General features: G+C 46.2%; 1 protein-coding gene across 10 annotated transcripts in view; it reads left to right on the forward strand.

Moving 5' to 3' along the window:
- The window catches only part of EPB41 (erythrocyte membrane protein band 4.1), a 56,397-nt gene that overhangs the window by 36,182 nt on the left and 4,983 nt on the right, over positions 1–15,232 (forward strand). For 9 of the 10 annotated variants that reach the window (XM_054395422.1, XM_054395424.1, XM_054395430.1 and 6 more), the window contains 3 exons: positions 12,323–12,451; positions 13,358–13,459; positions 13,919–13,999. In XM_054395422.1, the coding sequence (XP_054251397.1) occupies positions 12,323–12,451; positions 13,358–13,459; positions 13,919–13,999 (312 nt within the window). The remainder of the gene's footprint in view (positions 1–12,322; positions 12,452–13,357; positions 13,460–13,918; positions 14,000–15,232) is intronic. The other variant, XM_054395425.1, reaches the window with a different exon arrangement.

The following is a 15,232-nucleotide window of genomic DNA, read 5'->3' on the forward strand; positions in this document are numbered from 1 at the left end:
CTTTCTCTGTCTTTCTTGATCTTCTACCACGAAAGCAGACACAGGAGCGCCCTCTGTTAGTACAGGATGAAGACAAACTAAAAAAGCAGGAAATACCTTCTGAGACAGCCTTTCCCCAGCAAGCAAGTGAAGCAACTCTTCCAAAGGTTTCTATTGCAATTCCTGAAGAGCAGAATTCTCTCAAAAAGTGTCAGCTGTACTCTAGCATTTTCCCTTCTCCACGTATTCCCTTTATGATGTCCTTTTTCCTGGTTGTAGCACTGACTGTTTGGTGGCTGCTCTTTCTCTGAGTGGGCAACAGGGTCATGCTGAAACCTCAAGACCAAAGCTCCTGAATTTCTTGGCTGTAGCCTCTGCTGTACCTTTCTTGTGCTGGTCTTCGATCTCTGTAGTTCACTGTCCTGGGGAGAGACACCCCACGACTGCTGTGTAAACCCCACTGTGTGTCCTTGCGTAGCTGTGATCTGGGACCTGGCAGGACTGGTCATGGATTGCCAGAGCCACTCTGAAGTTTCCTAGTGTGCAAAAGCCAGTCCTCTGAGCCCTGCTCCTGATGGCTGTGAGAGGGCAGATGGGGAGTGTAAATACATGGGAGGAGACTTTCGCTCCTTCAGCCCCTGTACATGCCATGTAAGAATTGCTGAAGACTTGCTTGCATGCTTGTTGTGTCAAAAATGAAATGCTGACAAGCTGAAGAATGTTTGATACTGATCCAAAAGAGGTTTTACAGTGAGCTTCTGAATCCAATCCATAACCACTCCTTCTCCAGGAAGCTAAGACTGGCATTTAATCAAACATGATGATTAGTGATGCTGCTGCTAATGTAGGGGACAGGGTTGGGTAACTTCTTGTTCTCCTGCTGAGGGAAACCTTCTGCAAAGCATCAGAGCTTCCCTCTCACACCATTGGTGAGGACAAAACCCATTGCAAGTAGCTAATTATTGTAATAATAGATCAATCACCACCCATCACTCTGGTGGTCTGGGTGCACTTCAGATGTGTTTTATTTAATTTATGTTGAACCGACTGATGCATGTTTGCTTAGGTAGCAGGAATGGAGTCACCTGCTGCTAGATGTCTCCTCTGTCAGCATGTTGACTTGAACCATGTCAGGACACACTTCTGATGTTAAATCAATTGTTTTGACTTCTCTAACAAAACCTTTGCATGCTGCTTGTTGTTTATTGCCTCCAAATGTGAATGTCTGGATCACCCTCACGTGTAGCCTTGTTACCTGGCTGAGCTGCAAAGGCTCAAAGATGAGTTGCCCAGCTGAGCTGAGCAGAACTGGAGTGAGCCAGAGGGAAGAAGGGACTTTGTGTTTAAGGCATTTATTTTCTGTACATAATAATTGTGGGGCTGAGCCTAGCCAACTGCTTCTCCTTTCAGTCTGCTTTTTGTTGCTTTGGCTGGAAGATTGGTGTAGGCACAACTGCATCTGAGAACGGCCACCCGTGCCATCAGTGTTGGCAGCTGCTGTAGCAGCACAGAAGAGAAGTGAGGAAACCTTCATTGCAGGGACTAAACTGTGTGAATATATATATATATAAAAATAGCTATATTTATAGCCCTTTCTAGATCTGCATCTGTGTGAGCAGTGTTATGTAGGAAGCTAGCAGATAAGCTTGCAGGAAAAAGAAGTAAGGCAAATACGGCATGTGCTGTTTGATCTGAAGGACCGTGAGGGATCACGGGCCACTTGAGTCTCTCTTTCTCTTAGTGTACAGGTTGAGGCTCTCTAAATTCTGTCTCAAACTTTAGGTTGCCAGTGAAACTCTTTGTTTTAATCTCACAGAAATCTGGTCCAATAACCTGCTCCAATTAGTTCACCAGTTTGTGCCTTTAGGACTTTGCTTTGTGAGGAATTTGTCACTGGAAACTATTCTTCCCTTCTTAATACACTGCCTTTAAAACACAGTCTTCCTCTTTCACTTCCTCCTGGAAGTGTAGAAGTCACTGGGTGGTTGTACAGGTTCACTGTGGTGTCAAGGAGAGCTGCTGAGACCTTCTTGCTGGTACTTAAAGGCGGGTCTACAAGAAAGATGGGGACAATTTTTGAGCAGGGCCTGTTGTGACAGGGCAAGAGGTGATGATTTGAAACTAAAAGAGGGAGATTCAGACTGGAGAGGAGGGAGAAGTTCTTTACCATGAGGATGGTGAGACCCTGCCCCAGGTTGCCCAGAAAGTGGAAGATGTCACGTTGTTTGGGGGTCTAAGCAACCTGCTCTAATTGCAGATATCCCTGCTGACTGCAAGGGGGTTGGACTGGATGAGCTTTAAAAAGATTTAGAACTTCTATGATTCTGGATCATGAAGATGGATGCTGAAGAGGAGAGGTGGAAAAGGATGCTGAGGTGCCACATGTTGAGCAGGAGTTGCAGAATGGAAGAAGACCATGCTTCTGGCTGGGATTCCCTGCCTGAATTTGACTTCCAGAATTAGGTCAGACATGATGATGAAAAACAGGGACTACTAATTGTGCCCAGTCGATGTGGAGGGTAAAGGGACAGAAGTTGCTCAGGTCTCTCTCTGGCCATTTTCTGTTCATATTTCCTGGAGAAGAACAGCTTGAACACACCCCTGCTCCCTTGCAAAAGCCTTTGCTTGGGCTGGCTGCTGTTGTGGTGCTGTCAGCACTGTTGAGGTTACTTCATCCTGTTGTTGGACTTTGAAGCCATAGCAGTGGCTTTTGCAAAGCCATGATTGCTGTAGCTCTGGCTGCCATTTCCAAAGGACCCAGATCTTTGCCCAGAACAATGTTTGGATGTCATGCTCAGGGTGTCTTACCCTGGAGTGATTGAGATGCACTCTGTCACTTAGCTCAGTTCTTAATTTTTAATTAAAACAATCTCTCTTACTTTGTGGGTTTTGAACCTTGAAATAAGGCTGGTGACCATCAGCAAAAACCCCTGTGACACTTCACATTCTGAGAATGCTCAGGAACCATTTTTTGGATGTATAGAACAATTAGCACTGCATAGTATAAGGAAGCTGAACAAAAGCTTTTTATTTCTCTGGCTGAGGCCAGTTCTCTCTGTTCATCCTTGTGGATGTGGTCCTTTCTGACAGAGAAAGCCCGGAGCTTACCAGGAACAGACCCCTGTGCCTGCGGTGCTCCAGCTCCTTTCCTGGTCCTTTCTCTGCTTTTCCCGCTGTTTTCTTGTAAGGTGAAGGGGTGTACAGATGTGCCCTGTGACAATCCACATTAAGGTCTCATTCCTGCACAAGATGTATCTCCTACACTTTGATGCTGCGCTGCCTGGTTTCACCCTTTTCTCTTGATGTCCATGTGCTGAAGGCAGGGATTTTGAGATGTCTGCTGTCATGCCTGTGCACTGGGAGAGCTGATTCACTCTAAGTTGATTCACTAGCGCTTAAAGGTCAGAAATCTCAGGGTTTTCATAAAGGAACCATCACTTTGCTCCTTTTCTTCCTCAGGAATAAACTTGCTGCAGAGCACCAGCAGCCTCCAGCACCTGCCCTGACACCATCACTGTCCAGTGGTGGGATTAAAGTTTGTACGTGGTCATTGTGATGCTAGCCTGTGAGTGATGGAGAGCTGAGTTATCCAAAATTATCCAAAGGGAAGCTGGTCATGACCACAGCATGTAACCTCATCCAGAGTGGCATGATATAATCCTGATATTTCAATGTCATCTGCTGCAGAAAACAACATCCTGCTGGCTCTGGCACACTGGAGACATTGCTATGATGACTGCCAGTGGTTGTGATATGAACTAAACTTCCCCAGTGTTCTGTGGTGTAGCTGCTCAGTTGCAGTGAGGCCCTTTGGTACTCATGGGTGGGGTCCAGTTAGTGACTGTTGAGGCTTCAGCATGTTCCACCTGAACAGGAGAAAATTCTTTGGTGTGAGGATGCTGGAGCCCTGGAGCAGGCTACCCGGAGAGTTTGTGGAGCCTCCTTGTCTGGAGAGCTTCCAACCCCTCCTGGCCATTGTGATCCTGGGCAAGCTGCTGTGGGTGCCCTGCTAGAGCAGGGGGGTTAGACTGGGTGAGCTCCAGAGGTCACTTCCAACCCCATCATGCTGGGATTTGGTGATTCTGTTGGTTGAGTCCATGCTTTCTGAAACTTCTTGTCTTTCAGGTTGTGGCAGTAACAGGAGGCACCCAGCGTAAACTGCCACACACTTTCTGAATCTCCTTACCCTGATACTATCTCTTTTGAATGCCAGATAAAACACAGGATAGTTTCTTGTGCTTTCATGACATGAGTGTTTTGAAGCAACAAGTAGCATCTTGAAGCCAGAGCTGGTTACTTGAAACTCAGATTCAGCTCTGAGGCTGCATTAGGCATCAAGCTTTGTATGTGATGGTCATCATTGATGTTCAAGGTGTGCATTACTGTAAAACAACAGCCTTTTTTTCTTTCCTAGTATTAAAAGTACAGGTAATTGTTTGCATCTCCTGCCAACTGCTGTGTTGCCCTGTGCGTCAGTAAAAGATGAATCAAGGACTTTATGAGCAGGTCAGGTGAGGCTATGGAGAAGCTAAGACTAACTCTTCCCTTGCAGCTTGTGCAGGAATTAGTGATGAGCTAAGAAGTAGGTGTTCAATATTCATCTCCTACCCTGAAATAATGAAGAGAGGTGGATTTCCTCAGCATGGCACCAGAGGAGTAGTTGATATTTGCGGGAGCAAGGTTGGGCTCATAACACAGGGATCCTGAGGAAGGCTGTCGGCAAAGTGTCTTCACTTCACGTAAGAGTCAATAATGTGTCACTTGGGGAATTATTCCACTGGTTTATTGGGTTTTCTCTTTTTGCTGGTCATGAGTTGATGGTGCCTCTTCTGCTCTGACTTACACTCTGAGGTAGGATGTGTGCTGGAAAAACATAGCCCAAAGAAGGGAAATGGATCAACGTAGGACCTGTTTGGTCTGCACTTCCAGTGGGGGACACTGGAGAACCTGGCAGTGTAGATTCTCTTTGGTTGTCCCTGTTTACACCTGTCTTGGTGTGGGAAGCTGAAGGGAAGGACTAACCTTGGTTTGTGCTGCTGTGGGATCTTCTAGCAGCAGTACACTGTCATGTTGGACCAGATTGTGGGGACTAAAAACACTTTCTTTTTTACCTAAAATGCTCTCCTTTGGAACGCTTTTTTGGTTTGTATTTTTTCCTCAGATTTTTTTCTTTGTAAATATGTACATTTATCATTAATAAATGTTATCATAAATCAGATCCTTCTTTCCACTGCTTATTAACAAAAAAACCTGTACATGAGTTGTGCTAATGACTTCCTTGGACTAATTCTCAGTGTTGCTTCCTTAAACCAGGATCCATCAGACCGCAGGTTGTCACCATTCAGGATGCTGGGTCTGCTGGACACCAGTGTGGGTTTTGTGTTCCTGGGGAGCAGGGGCACAGGGCTGTGGCTGTAAGCAATGCTCACTCTCACGCTGGGCAGAATAATTCACCTGAGGGTTAAATCTGGCTTGGTTTAAGACAAGGTTTGTTTGCAGCGGTCAAAAGGTTCAGTGCTCTACCGAATACTCAGTGGAACGCTGACACCTTCTCCCTCTTCACTTCTGAGAGTGAATGGTAGGAAAAGCAGTTTTGTCCTGTGCAATGCAGCTGCCAGCACCTCTGCTCCACACCTTGTATTAATCTGTGGACAAAAATGCACCTTTCTGGTTCTGCAGACAAAGAAACCATGTTCCTGATTAACCACCCTTGATCTGTGTGGTGATGGAGTTCAAGCCTCTAGTTGGCTTTGAGCCTGAGGTTGTATCTAGAGGCTGGATCAAGAGTCAGTCTTAATTTTAACTCCCAACCTTTCTTCTGTGGGGTTATTTACTTCTGGATGAACTGTTTGGCTCATTCTGTGCAGCCAGAAGCAGGAAAGCAAATGAGGCTGTGACAGAGCAGCATGAGGCTTGTGCTGCTGGTCTCCTGGGTGAGCCCAGTAGCACAGCAGAAGAAATGAAGCAGGCAAAACATAACAGCACAAAATAAACCCTCCTGGTGCCTCCACATTGCTCACCTGCTGCTGCTACACTAAACTGGAGGCAGTGTTTGCAATGCCACCAGCAACTTTTTCTCTGTAGAGGGAATTTGGAGTAAGAAGTCCCTCATCCAAAGATCCCTGCCCCACAGAAGGGATGGGAAGGGGATCAGGGCGGATGGGGGGAGAAATCGTATTGCTCAGCAACCTTACTTCAGTAACTTAAGTACTGATTTTGAGGTTGTTTCATGTTGCCAAGTGGTGGATGCAGTGGATTGGAGGTGGCTGCTGTGTTATGTATAATATCCTGGGATTCTTGTCCAGGGCACCAAGTTGATCTTTTTATGCTATGGATTTTCTAGCTTTACTTTCAGGTTTGGTCAAACACTGTATTATCCTTCTGTCATCTGATTAGGCTGCTCAGGATGTTGTGATCAGATCAATGACAATTCAAAGACCCATCCAAAACTGTGAATCCATAGGTAACGGCTCGGTTTAAAATGATGACGTTGAACAGCTTCCGAACCTTTTGACTTCTGTCTTTAAGGCAAAGCAGTTCTGTAAGGCATGGCAGGTACTGTGAAATAAGGATCTCTTGTTTTCTATGTTATAATACTTTCTTACCCAAGTGCTTTGCCAACGGGGAGACTGAACATCATTTGGTCTGGGAGCTCTCACTGGTGAGTGTGGTTCGCTGCAAAGCAACATCATTTCGCTGTGCATCTGTAGGTGGTCACATGAGGCTGTTGGCTTTCATGGCTACTTGTTGGGGGATAACCTAATAACATGTGTGAACGACTGCAGTGCCACAGAGAGCAGGAAGGGACTGGGAAGTGCTGACTGCCGGGGATTCATGTCTTTTAATGTGGTGGTTTTGGGGAATTACTGTGGACTGGCATTTCATGGTTTTGTCAATTTTTATCAAGTGTTTCTCGTAATTGGCAGGTTTGCACCATTTCAGCACTCCTGGAGTTTCCTGCAGGGAAGGAGTCTAGTTTGGGATGGGGATAATTGATTTTTGGGGGGAATTTCTGCAGCCCATGGGCAAAATGAAGGTGTTGAGAGCCTGTACCAGGTTGCTCAGAGAGGTGGTAGATGCCCCATGTCTGGAACCATTGCAGGTCAAGTTGTTTGAGGCTCTGAGCAACCTGCTCTGGTTGCTGATGTACCTGCTGGCTGCAGGGGATTGGACTGAATGAGCTTGAAAGGCTCCTTCCCACCCAAACCAGTCCATGCCATGGGCTGCAGAGCATGGGTACTGATGGGCAGCACAGGGTTCATGAGTATATCCTGATCCAAAATAGCAGAATCTTGGAAAAAATACAGGAAACAAAATGATAAAAAACCCCACCTTTTAAAAAAATAAATCCTTTTGGTTGCTGGTATCAGCCATGCAATTAAGCCTGTTATTAGTTTATCCCCAGTCTGAATTGCCATGTGTCACTATTACACTGTACTGCTTGAGCTTCATCCTCAGGATCTGTTGCCATTGGGGACACAAAGGTTGGGATTTGCAGGGTTGTGTTTTAGCCACATTCATGCCTGGTTTGATGTCTCTTCTGGGGCACTGCATCCTGTCCTGCCTTTTCTTTATGTTGTATATGGCTTCGCCAGTCCTCTGCTTCGTGTTCAATTGAGGCATTGCTGCTTTGGGCTTGTGTCCCAGGTTTCACAGGGCTTCAGGAGAGCTTGGCCCCTGAGCCCTAAAAATATAAATGCTTTTGTATCTGTGAAATAAAATAAATCTTGATAAGATCAGAATGTGTAACAGATGTTCAAATTCCTAGACGGTTTTTGTGGATCTTAATTAAAAGATAATATTTTCTAGCCTACATGCCAATGGTGCTTTAAATACAGGAACAAATTCAGTTGTATTTCAGAAGAAAAAAAAGTGAATCCATCATTTTATGTAGAATCAATGACCTTTCCATTAGTCTGTGTTCTTTCTAGTAGAATAGCAAGGCAAGAAAAAAGAAATTCTGCTGGGTTGATCTTATCAGGATTCATTCTCTCTGTAGTTTGCATGTTTATTGGTTCTGTAGATGAGCAGTGTTTGCGTACCATGGGCGTCCTCTGAGTTTTTCCCTGCCTCTGTGCTTTTGCCATTCAAGATATTTCCAAAATTATTTTTCTAGGGAGATGGGAAGTTGTTTTGACTGGATACAAATGTTTGTTTCAGTAGATCTGTGTTCATGTAGCTGGTTTAATCTGTTTTATCTGAAGCTTTCATGTTTCCTCTTGGTTGAGTTATGCCCCAGCTGTGTTCAAGGAAATTTTGCTCCTGAGGCATTTTCCAGATGATCTACAGCAGCTTCTCAGGATCCCTTGATTAATTTGCAAGACATAGCATATATAATTAAGGAGACATCAGTATTTTGGCAGTATTTAACCCCAGGTCTTAAAGCAAGAGGAAGACATGGTGGATGTTCAAAGCTGATAACCTCCATTCCTGTTCTGTTTTGTGAAATATTGCAGTGCAGAACCTTGCGTTATGCAAAATGAGGGTGGTGAGAGGCTGTCCCAGGTTGCCCAGAAAGGTGGGAGATGCCGCATCCCTCGAACCATTGCAGGTCAGGTCGTTTGGGGCTCTGAGCAACCTGCTCTAGTTGTAGAAGTCCCTGCTGACTGCAGAAGGGTTAAAGATGACCTTTAGAGGTCCCTTCCCACCTATGACTCTGTGATCTGGATATACCTTCGGAGGAGCCGGTATGGGAGTGTTTTCTGATCAGCAGTAACACATTGTGTGCAGTCTGACCTGATCATCACAGTGCTGATCCCCGTCCCTTCACTCCTGTTAAATGTATTTCCCTAGGTAGTATCCCCAGAGAAGCCCAAGAGGCTGGAAGTCCTGATGGATAGGAGTCTGTCATCTGCAACACAAAGAAGCAGTGAGCTGAAAAATCCCCAGGAGGAATGGTGGAAGAGTAATTTCTTGAAACGATACTAAAATAATCATCTGTTTGTTTCTACATAAAGCAGCTGCTGTTCTTACCTTACTATTGAGCTGTGCTGTTAGATGAGGTCACTCAGGGTGAGAGCTTCTAGTCTACAGAAAGTGCAGCATAACCCATCACCCAGGGTTCAGACCTCACATTTTAAGCACAAATAACAGCTTTTTGGTAGCCCAGAGAATCTTAGTAGAAACTGAGGCTGTAGTTTCCATTCATCTTAATACCACCATTGCCACCAGAAGAGAATTTGGCAAAATGGGCTTGTTGTGCTTCCATGAAAGTTCAGTTATTGGGTTTGGATGAACCAACACGTGGCAATTTTTATACGAATCAAATCAACTGTGAGGTTAATTATTGAAGAAATAGCAATGGCATTGGATTTAAGCAGCATCCCTTGGATTTTTCTTCTCCTTGTTTCCTGTTGCTGGTTGATGTGTAGGTGCCCATAACTGCTTGTTCTGCCCTTCTTTGAAGGCAGCTTGCTGTGTCAATAAGGAGACAAAACCCGATTTCTAGCAAAGGACAGGACTGCAGCCATCACCCAGTGATGCTTCTCTGTGCATGTGAAATACTCAGCACTCAGGGTTTGGGCAAACAGCTGAATTTGTGCTAAATCCTTCTGTCCTGTTTATGTTTTAACTCTTCTGTCACTGTGGCTTCCCTTCTAGCTAGAGGGTTCACAGAGACCTGAGAAGACTAGTTGAGACCTTGCTGAGTGGACAGCAGATAGGGCAGCCTTAGTAATTAACCCTCTGGCCTGCCACACTCTGGAATCCAAACATCTCAGGTGCTCCAGATGTGCTTACTTGCTTCTTGGACTGAGATACTTCACTGTAAACTGAATTTAAACTGAATCACTGGCTTGGTGGTGATGGGCTCAGCACACATCAGTGTGAACTTGTGGCTTTCCAGCTTAAAGCCACATTTCTTTATTCCTCGAGTTTTGTGCTTAAGGTATTGAATCTGTTTGTTTTGAAGAAATAATACAGATTCTTTCAGCTGGCCAGAGGTGGCTAGAACTGGTGAGTTCAGGAGCCTCTATAATTGAAGCAGTTGATTTCAACATTAACTTGTGGATATTCTTGCAGTAATTTTAACACCACCAGGTCTGTGTTTGTAATCCAAAGAGACAGAAACGGCAAAGAGGATGCTCAGAGGTGTTAGTGTTTCCAGGGGTGAGGAAAAGATCAGGGCACAGGCTCAGGATTACCCTGCACAGAAATTCTGGGCTTATTCTCTTCACTTCCATATGCAAATTCAAGCACAACATGAAATATTTCAAGGAGCTGAAGCAGAGGTGGGGTCTGGCTTTGGTGCAGTTGGTGAATTTTGTTGCACAAGTGGATTTGGGATGTGCACTTGAAACACTGAAATTGCTCCTGTTTCCTGGGCACAAAGTGCTTAGTGGTGACTCTTCCTTATGGTGCTGAGAGTTGCTTTAGTAGTAATTCCTCAAACTTGAGGAGGGCAGATTATTAATGTACTGGGAAGTAAATGCCCCAGCGGTATCACAGCACAAAGGCTTTGGTGCTTTCCAGTGTCCAGCTCCACTGATGCATATGTTAGTGGAAATAAGATGTATTCTATGAAAACAGTGTTTTGCCTTTATGCCTCAAGACCTCCTGCTCTCCCTAATGCTCTCTTTCTCTCTTTTTCTCTCTCTTTGGCCTTTTTTGTGTATTCATTTCTTTTTAGAAACTGAGTGACTTTCTCTCCAGAGAGGATGTGGCTGCAGTGCCTGAGTGGAGCAGTGTTAACGCTGCCTTTGCCTGGGAGGGCTCAAAGCAGTCGGTAGCTTTTAGCGAGACCCTCGTGGCACCTACCTCAGAGCCTTCTCCCAGCTGTCACTTTGGTGCTTTCTTCCTAAGCAGCAAAGAGGAGGACGAGGAGGAGGCAGCTCCCAGCCTCCCTGTGAGCAAGGAGGACCTGAGATGTGGAAAGGGGCTTTGTGTGTGTGTGAAGGAGGACTCAGAGCTCTCTGAGCTGGAGCCCCCTGCCAGCCCTGCTGCACCTCCCCAGCAGCCCTGGGGAGCAGAGGAGGAGGAGGAGGTGGCAGAGGATGGCGAAGACAAATTTGCCTTTAGAAACCCATGTGGCAAGTGTCACGACTTGGAGATTAATAACGGGCTGCTGGCAGTCATTTGCTGCTTCCAGGTAGTGAGCCCTGCTCCCCACACCCCCGGCCAGCTTGGGAGTGGGAACCCAAACATTGCAGCAAGCAGATGCCATGGATCCCAGAGGAGTTGTGCTTGCTCGGCTTGGACTCTGCTTGGAGCTTGTTAGCTGGTTAATCTCCCACAGTCAGTGCACACAAGCCCCTCTCAATTTGTCTTTGCATTAAATATGAGCCCCTCTTGATTTATCTTTGCATTAAGTATGAGCCCTTCTCAATTCATCTTTGCATCAAATGTAGTTGCTGCAGCACAAGGCCCTTTGCTTTGTCCAGAGCATCCTATTTCATCCCCAAAAAGGGAACTATTTAGGTTCCAAACCCATATAATTCCAGTTCTTTAAGGCTTTTGCTGCCTCCTTGTGTGCCAGAGGTTGAGCCTTAGCACAGCAAAGTAAATTGGAAGTGCTGCCAAACATGCTTTGACATGGTGCAAGTGTGCTTTGATGTCCTCTTTCTGCTCTCCCATGGGAGATGAGTATTTTTGCCTGCTTCAGTGTCGATGTTAATTGCTGATGGTTAAATTGATGCCCTCTTCCCCCTGCTAACAATCATGGTGGCATCTGCTGGGTTGGGGATGGTGAGCAGAAATCGAGCCCTCTGGGAGAGCACTGTGGGTCTGAACTAACTCCATCTTCTCCTGGATGATTATCAGGTGGTGGAACAACTGATTTCTCTTTCCCCTCCCCCAGTTTCTCTTTCAAGATATCATGTTTCTGTTTTGTCTGACATTGATTTAATAAAAGTTAGAGGCCCAGGATCTTACGAGGATTTTTAATCATGTCACGTTTCACTTGCAGTCAGGATAAAGCTTCTCAGATGAGATCAAGTCTTTATTTGCCCTTGGGTTGTGTTAATCTTGATGCTGTCATCAGTAGATGAGGGTCATCTCTTCCTGGCAGCTGGCCATGAGCTTCTAGTAATTGGAAAGTTGATAATCAGTGGAGACAGTTTTTGTGTGGTAGTGTGGCACACCAGCTAAACCCTTAATGCCTCGCTCAGGCTGACCCGAGGACACAGTGTTGGGGAAGGTCTGGAGGATTTTTGTGTCTCTTTAATCCTCGTGCATGATCTCTGCCTTCTGAGCTGTGTGTTGTATCAGAGGCTTAAAAGCAAAGGTTTCCAGGCTGACCTTGGTTCCCACAGTGCTTTTATCAGATCAGTGTCAGAATGCTTGCCAGGACAGGGTGTGGAAATGCTGGCTGGGTCCTTACAGAGCTGTTTTCAACCCTGTCCCATAGCCGCCGCTAGTGAAGACCCAGACAGTCACCATCTCTGACGTGTCCAGTGCTGTCAAAAGTGAAATCCCCACCAAGGAAGTCCCCATTGTCCACACCGAGACAAAGACCATCACCTACGAAGCTGCACAGGTAAGGCATGTTTTAGTTCATAGAACCACTGAATGGTAGGGGGTGGAAGGGACCTCTTGACACCATTCAGTCCAGCCCCACTGCCAAAGCAGGGTCACTCAGAGCAGCTTGCCCAGGATCACAATGGCCAGGGGGACTTGGAAGCTCTCCAGAGAAGGAGACTCCACAGCCTCTCTGGGCAGCCTGCTCCAGGCCTTCAGCACCCTCACACCAAAGAAGTTTCTCCTTCTGTTCAAATGGATCCTCCTCGGTTCCAGTTTGTGCCCACTGCCCCTTGCCCTGTCACTGGGCACCACTGAGACGAGCCCAGCCCCACCATCTTTCCCCCCACCCATTAGATATTCATATACAGTGAGAAGCTCCCATCTGGGGCTGCTCTTTTCCAGGCGCAACAGCCACAGAGCACTCAGCCTTTCGTCCTCACAGAGCTGCTCCAGACCCCTCAATATCTTTGCAGCTTCCACTGGACTCTCTCCATCAATTTCCTGTCTCTTGAACTTGGGAGCCCAGAACTGGACCCAGTACTCCAGATGTGGCCTCACTAGGGCAGAGTAGAGGGGGAGGAGAACCTGCCATGACCTGCTGGCCACACTCTTGTTCATGCATCCCAGAATACTATTTGCCTCTTGACCACCAGGGCACATTGCTGGGTCATGGTGAACTTGTACCCCAGCACTCCTCACTTCTCCCCAGAGCTGCTTTCCAGCTACCTGTACTGGTGCAGGGGATTATGCCTTCCCAGATGCAGGACTCTACATTTGCCTTTGGTTTTCCATGACCTTAATTAAACTAAATTAAGCGTTTTGTGTCTGAGGCCTCCTGCTCTGTTGATGTGGAGACCCTGCTTCTGTCCACCCTGCCTGCACACACTGACAGCCTGTTTTTCTCTGTTCTTCTGTCCTCCAGACAGATGGTGGCAATGGAGACTTAGACCCTGGCATCCTGCTGACTGCTCAGACCATCACGTCAGAAACTACCAGTAGCACTACCACCACCCAGATCACAAAGGTAACAGCACAGGAACATGATAAAACAATTAAAACCCTTCCATGACAGAGAGGGGGGCAGGATTGAATAACAAGAAAAAAAGCTCAGACCCCAGTTCTTGGGGAAAAATAAAGTGATGAATACTTGAAACAAAGCACGAGAGTCCTTGTGCTGAGTTGGGACTATGGATTATGTGTTTATTGCAGCTCAGTGTGGGGACACAGGCTCTGACTGTCCTGGAGGACAAGGGAAGGAGCTGTACTGTGAGGCAAAGCTCTGCCCTGGCTCAGTCACAAGAAATTTAATATTTGTCAGGTTTCTCTGTCAACAGCAACAGTTTTCCCCTGTGATTCTGGCATCATAGTATGACAGCAGAGGCTGGGAATTCTGGTTTTAGATACCATCTTTAGACAGGCAGTCCCAGTGCACCCCAGGTCCTTTTTACTTCTAAACTAACAGGGATTTTTCCTTTTATACGAGACTGTAAAAGGTGGAATTTCAGAGACACGGATTGAGAAGAGGATTGTCATTACAGGAGATGCAGATGTAGACCATGACCAGGTAGGACCTTAGATGACATCTAAAAGAGCTTCTTACACACTTTCTGGAGATAACGTTGCCAGGGAAGTTGTCTCAACCCAAAGAAATTTCACTGGGTAGAAAAGAGGCCTACAAGAAAGCTGGGGAGGGACTTTTGACTCGGGTTTGTAGTGACAGGACAAGAGGGAATGGAATGAAGCCTGAGAAGGGGAAATTGAAACTGGAGATTAGGAAGAAATTCTTGACAGTGAGGTGGTGAGACAATGGAACAGGTTGCCCAGAGAGACTGTGGATGTTCCCTCCCTGAAGGTGTTCAAGGCCAGGTTGGATGAGGCCTTGAGCAACCTGGGCTGGTGGGAGGTGTCCCTGCCCGTGGCAGGGGGTTGGAACTGGATGACCTTTAAGGTCCCTTCTAACCCAACCCATTCTATGAATCTGTGAAGCAAAACTTCCAAGATTTATTCCAGTAATAAATTCCTCTTTGCTTGTACATACTTAGGCCAGCAAAGCTCAGTTCTGCTCTGAAATTGGTGCTGCCAGCAGGTTTGATTCCAGAATTGTTTTGGTGAAATGCGGAAAAAAAAAAAATCCACCGAAATGTGAAGTTTTCCTTGAGATCTAGACAATCTCTGTTCATTTTCTTGTAACTCTGAAGCACTGTGGAATGCCAGAAATCATTTCAGAGTACTCAGCACCTACATTAAATCTCATAGGATTTGTATGAAACCCTTCCAATGACTTGGTCTCATCGGCCTCTGGCATGTGTTGGAAGTGATTGTGTGTCATCAGAGAATTAGACTCTGAATTCATTTTAGTTGCAAGTATCATGGGGCTGGAGAATATTCACAGAATCATTATGTTAGGGGTTGGAAGCGACCTTGAAAGATCATCCAGTCCAACCCCCCTGCCAGAGCAGGATCACCTAGAGTAGATCACACAAGAATGCATCTAGGCAGGTTTTTAATATTTCCAGAGAAGGAGACTCCACAACCCCCCTGGGCACCCTGCTCCAGGGCTTGGTTACCCTCACAGTGAAAAAAATTTTCGTCACGTTTACATGGAACTTCCTGTGCCTTGACTTCCACCATTGTCCCTTGTGCTGTCACTGGCCATTCCTGTGACAAGGACCAGTTTAACTACTCCAGCAGAGGGTGTCTAAAATATGCTCATCACACTTGCTGGCAGAGTAAACAGGGTTTGCTTAACTGCTGTCATCCACCTTCTACCGGGGGGCAGTGGCGAGATGTGGGATCT

The sequence above is a fragment of the Indicator indicator genome, chromosome 33 (assembly GCF_027791375.1).
Source record: "Indicator indicator isolate 239-I01 chromosome 33, UM_Iind_1.1, whole genome shotgun sequence".
In the NCBI taxonomy this organism is placed as follows: Eukaryota; Metazoa; Chordata; class Aves; order Piciformes; family Indicatoridae; genus Indicator; species Indicator indicator.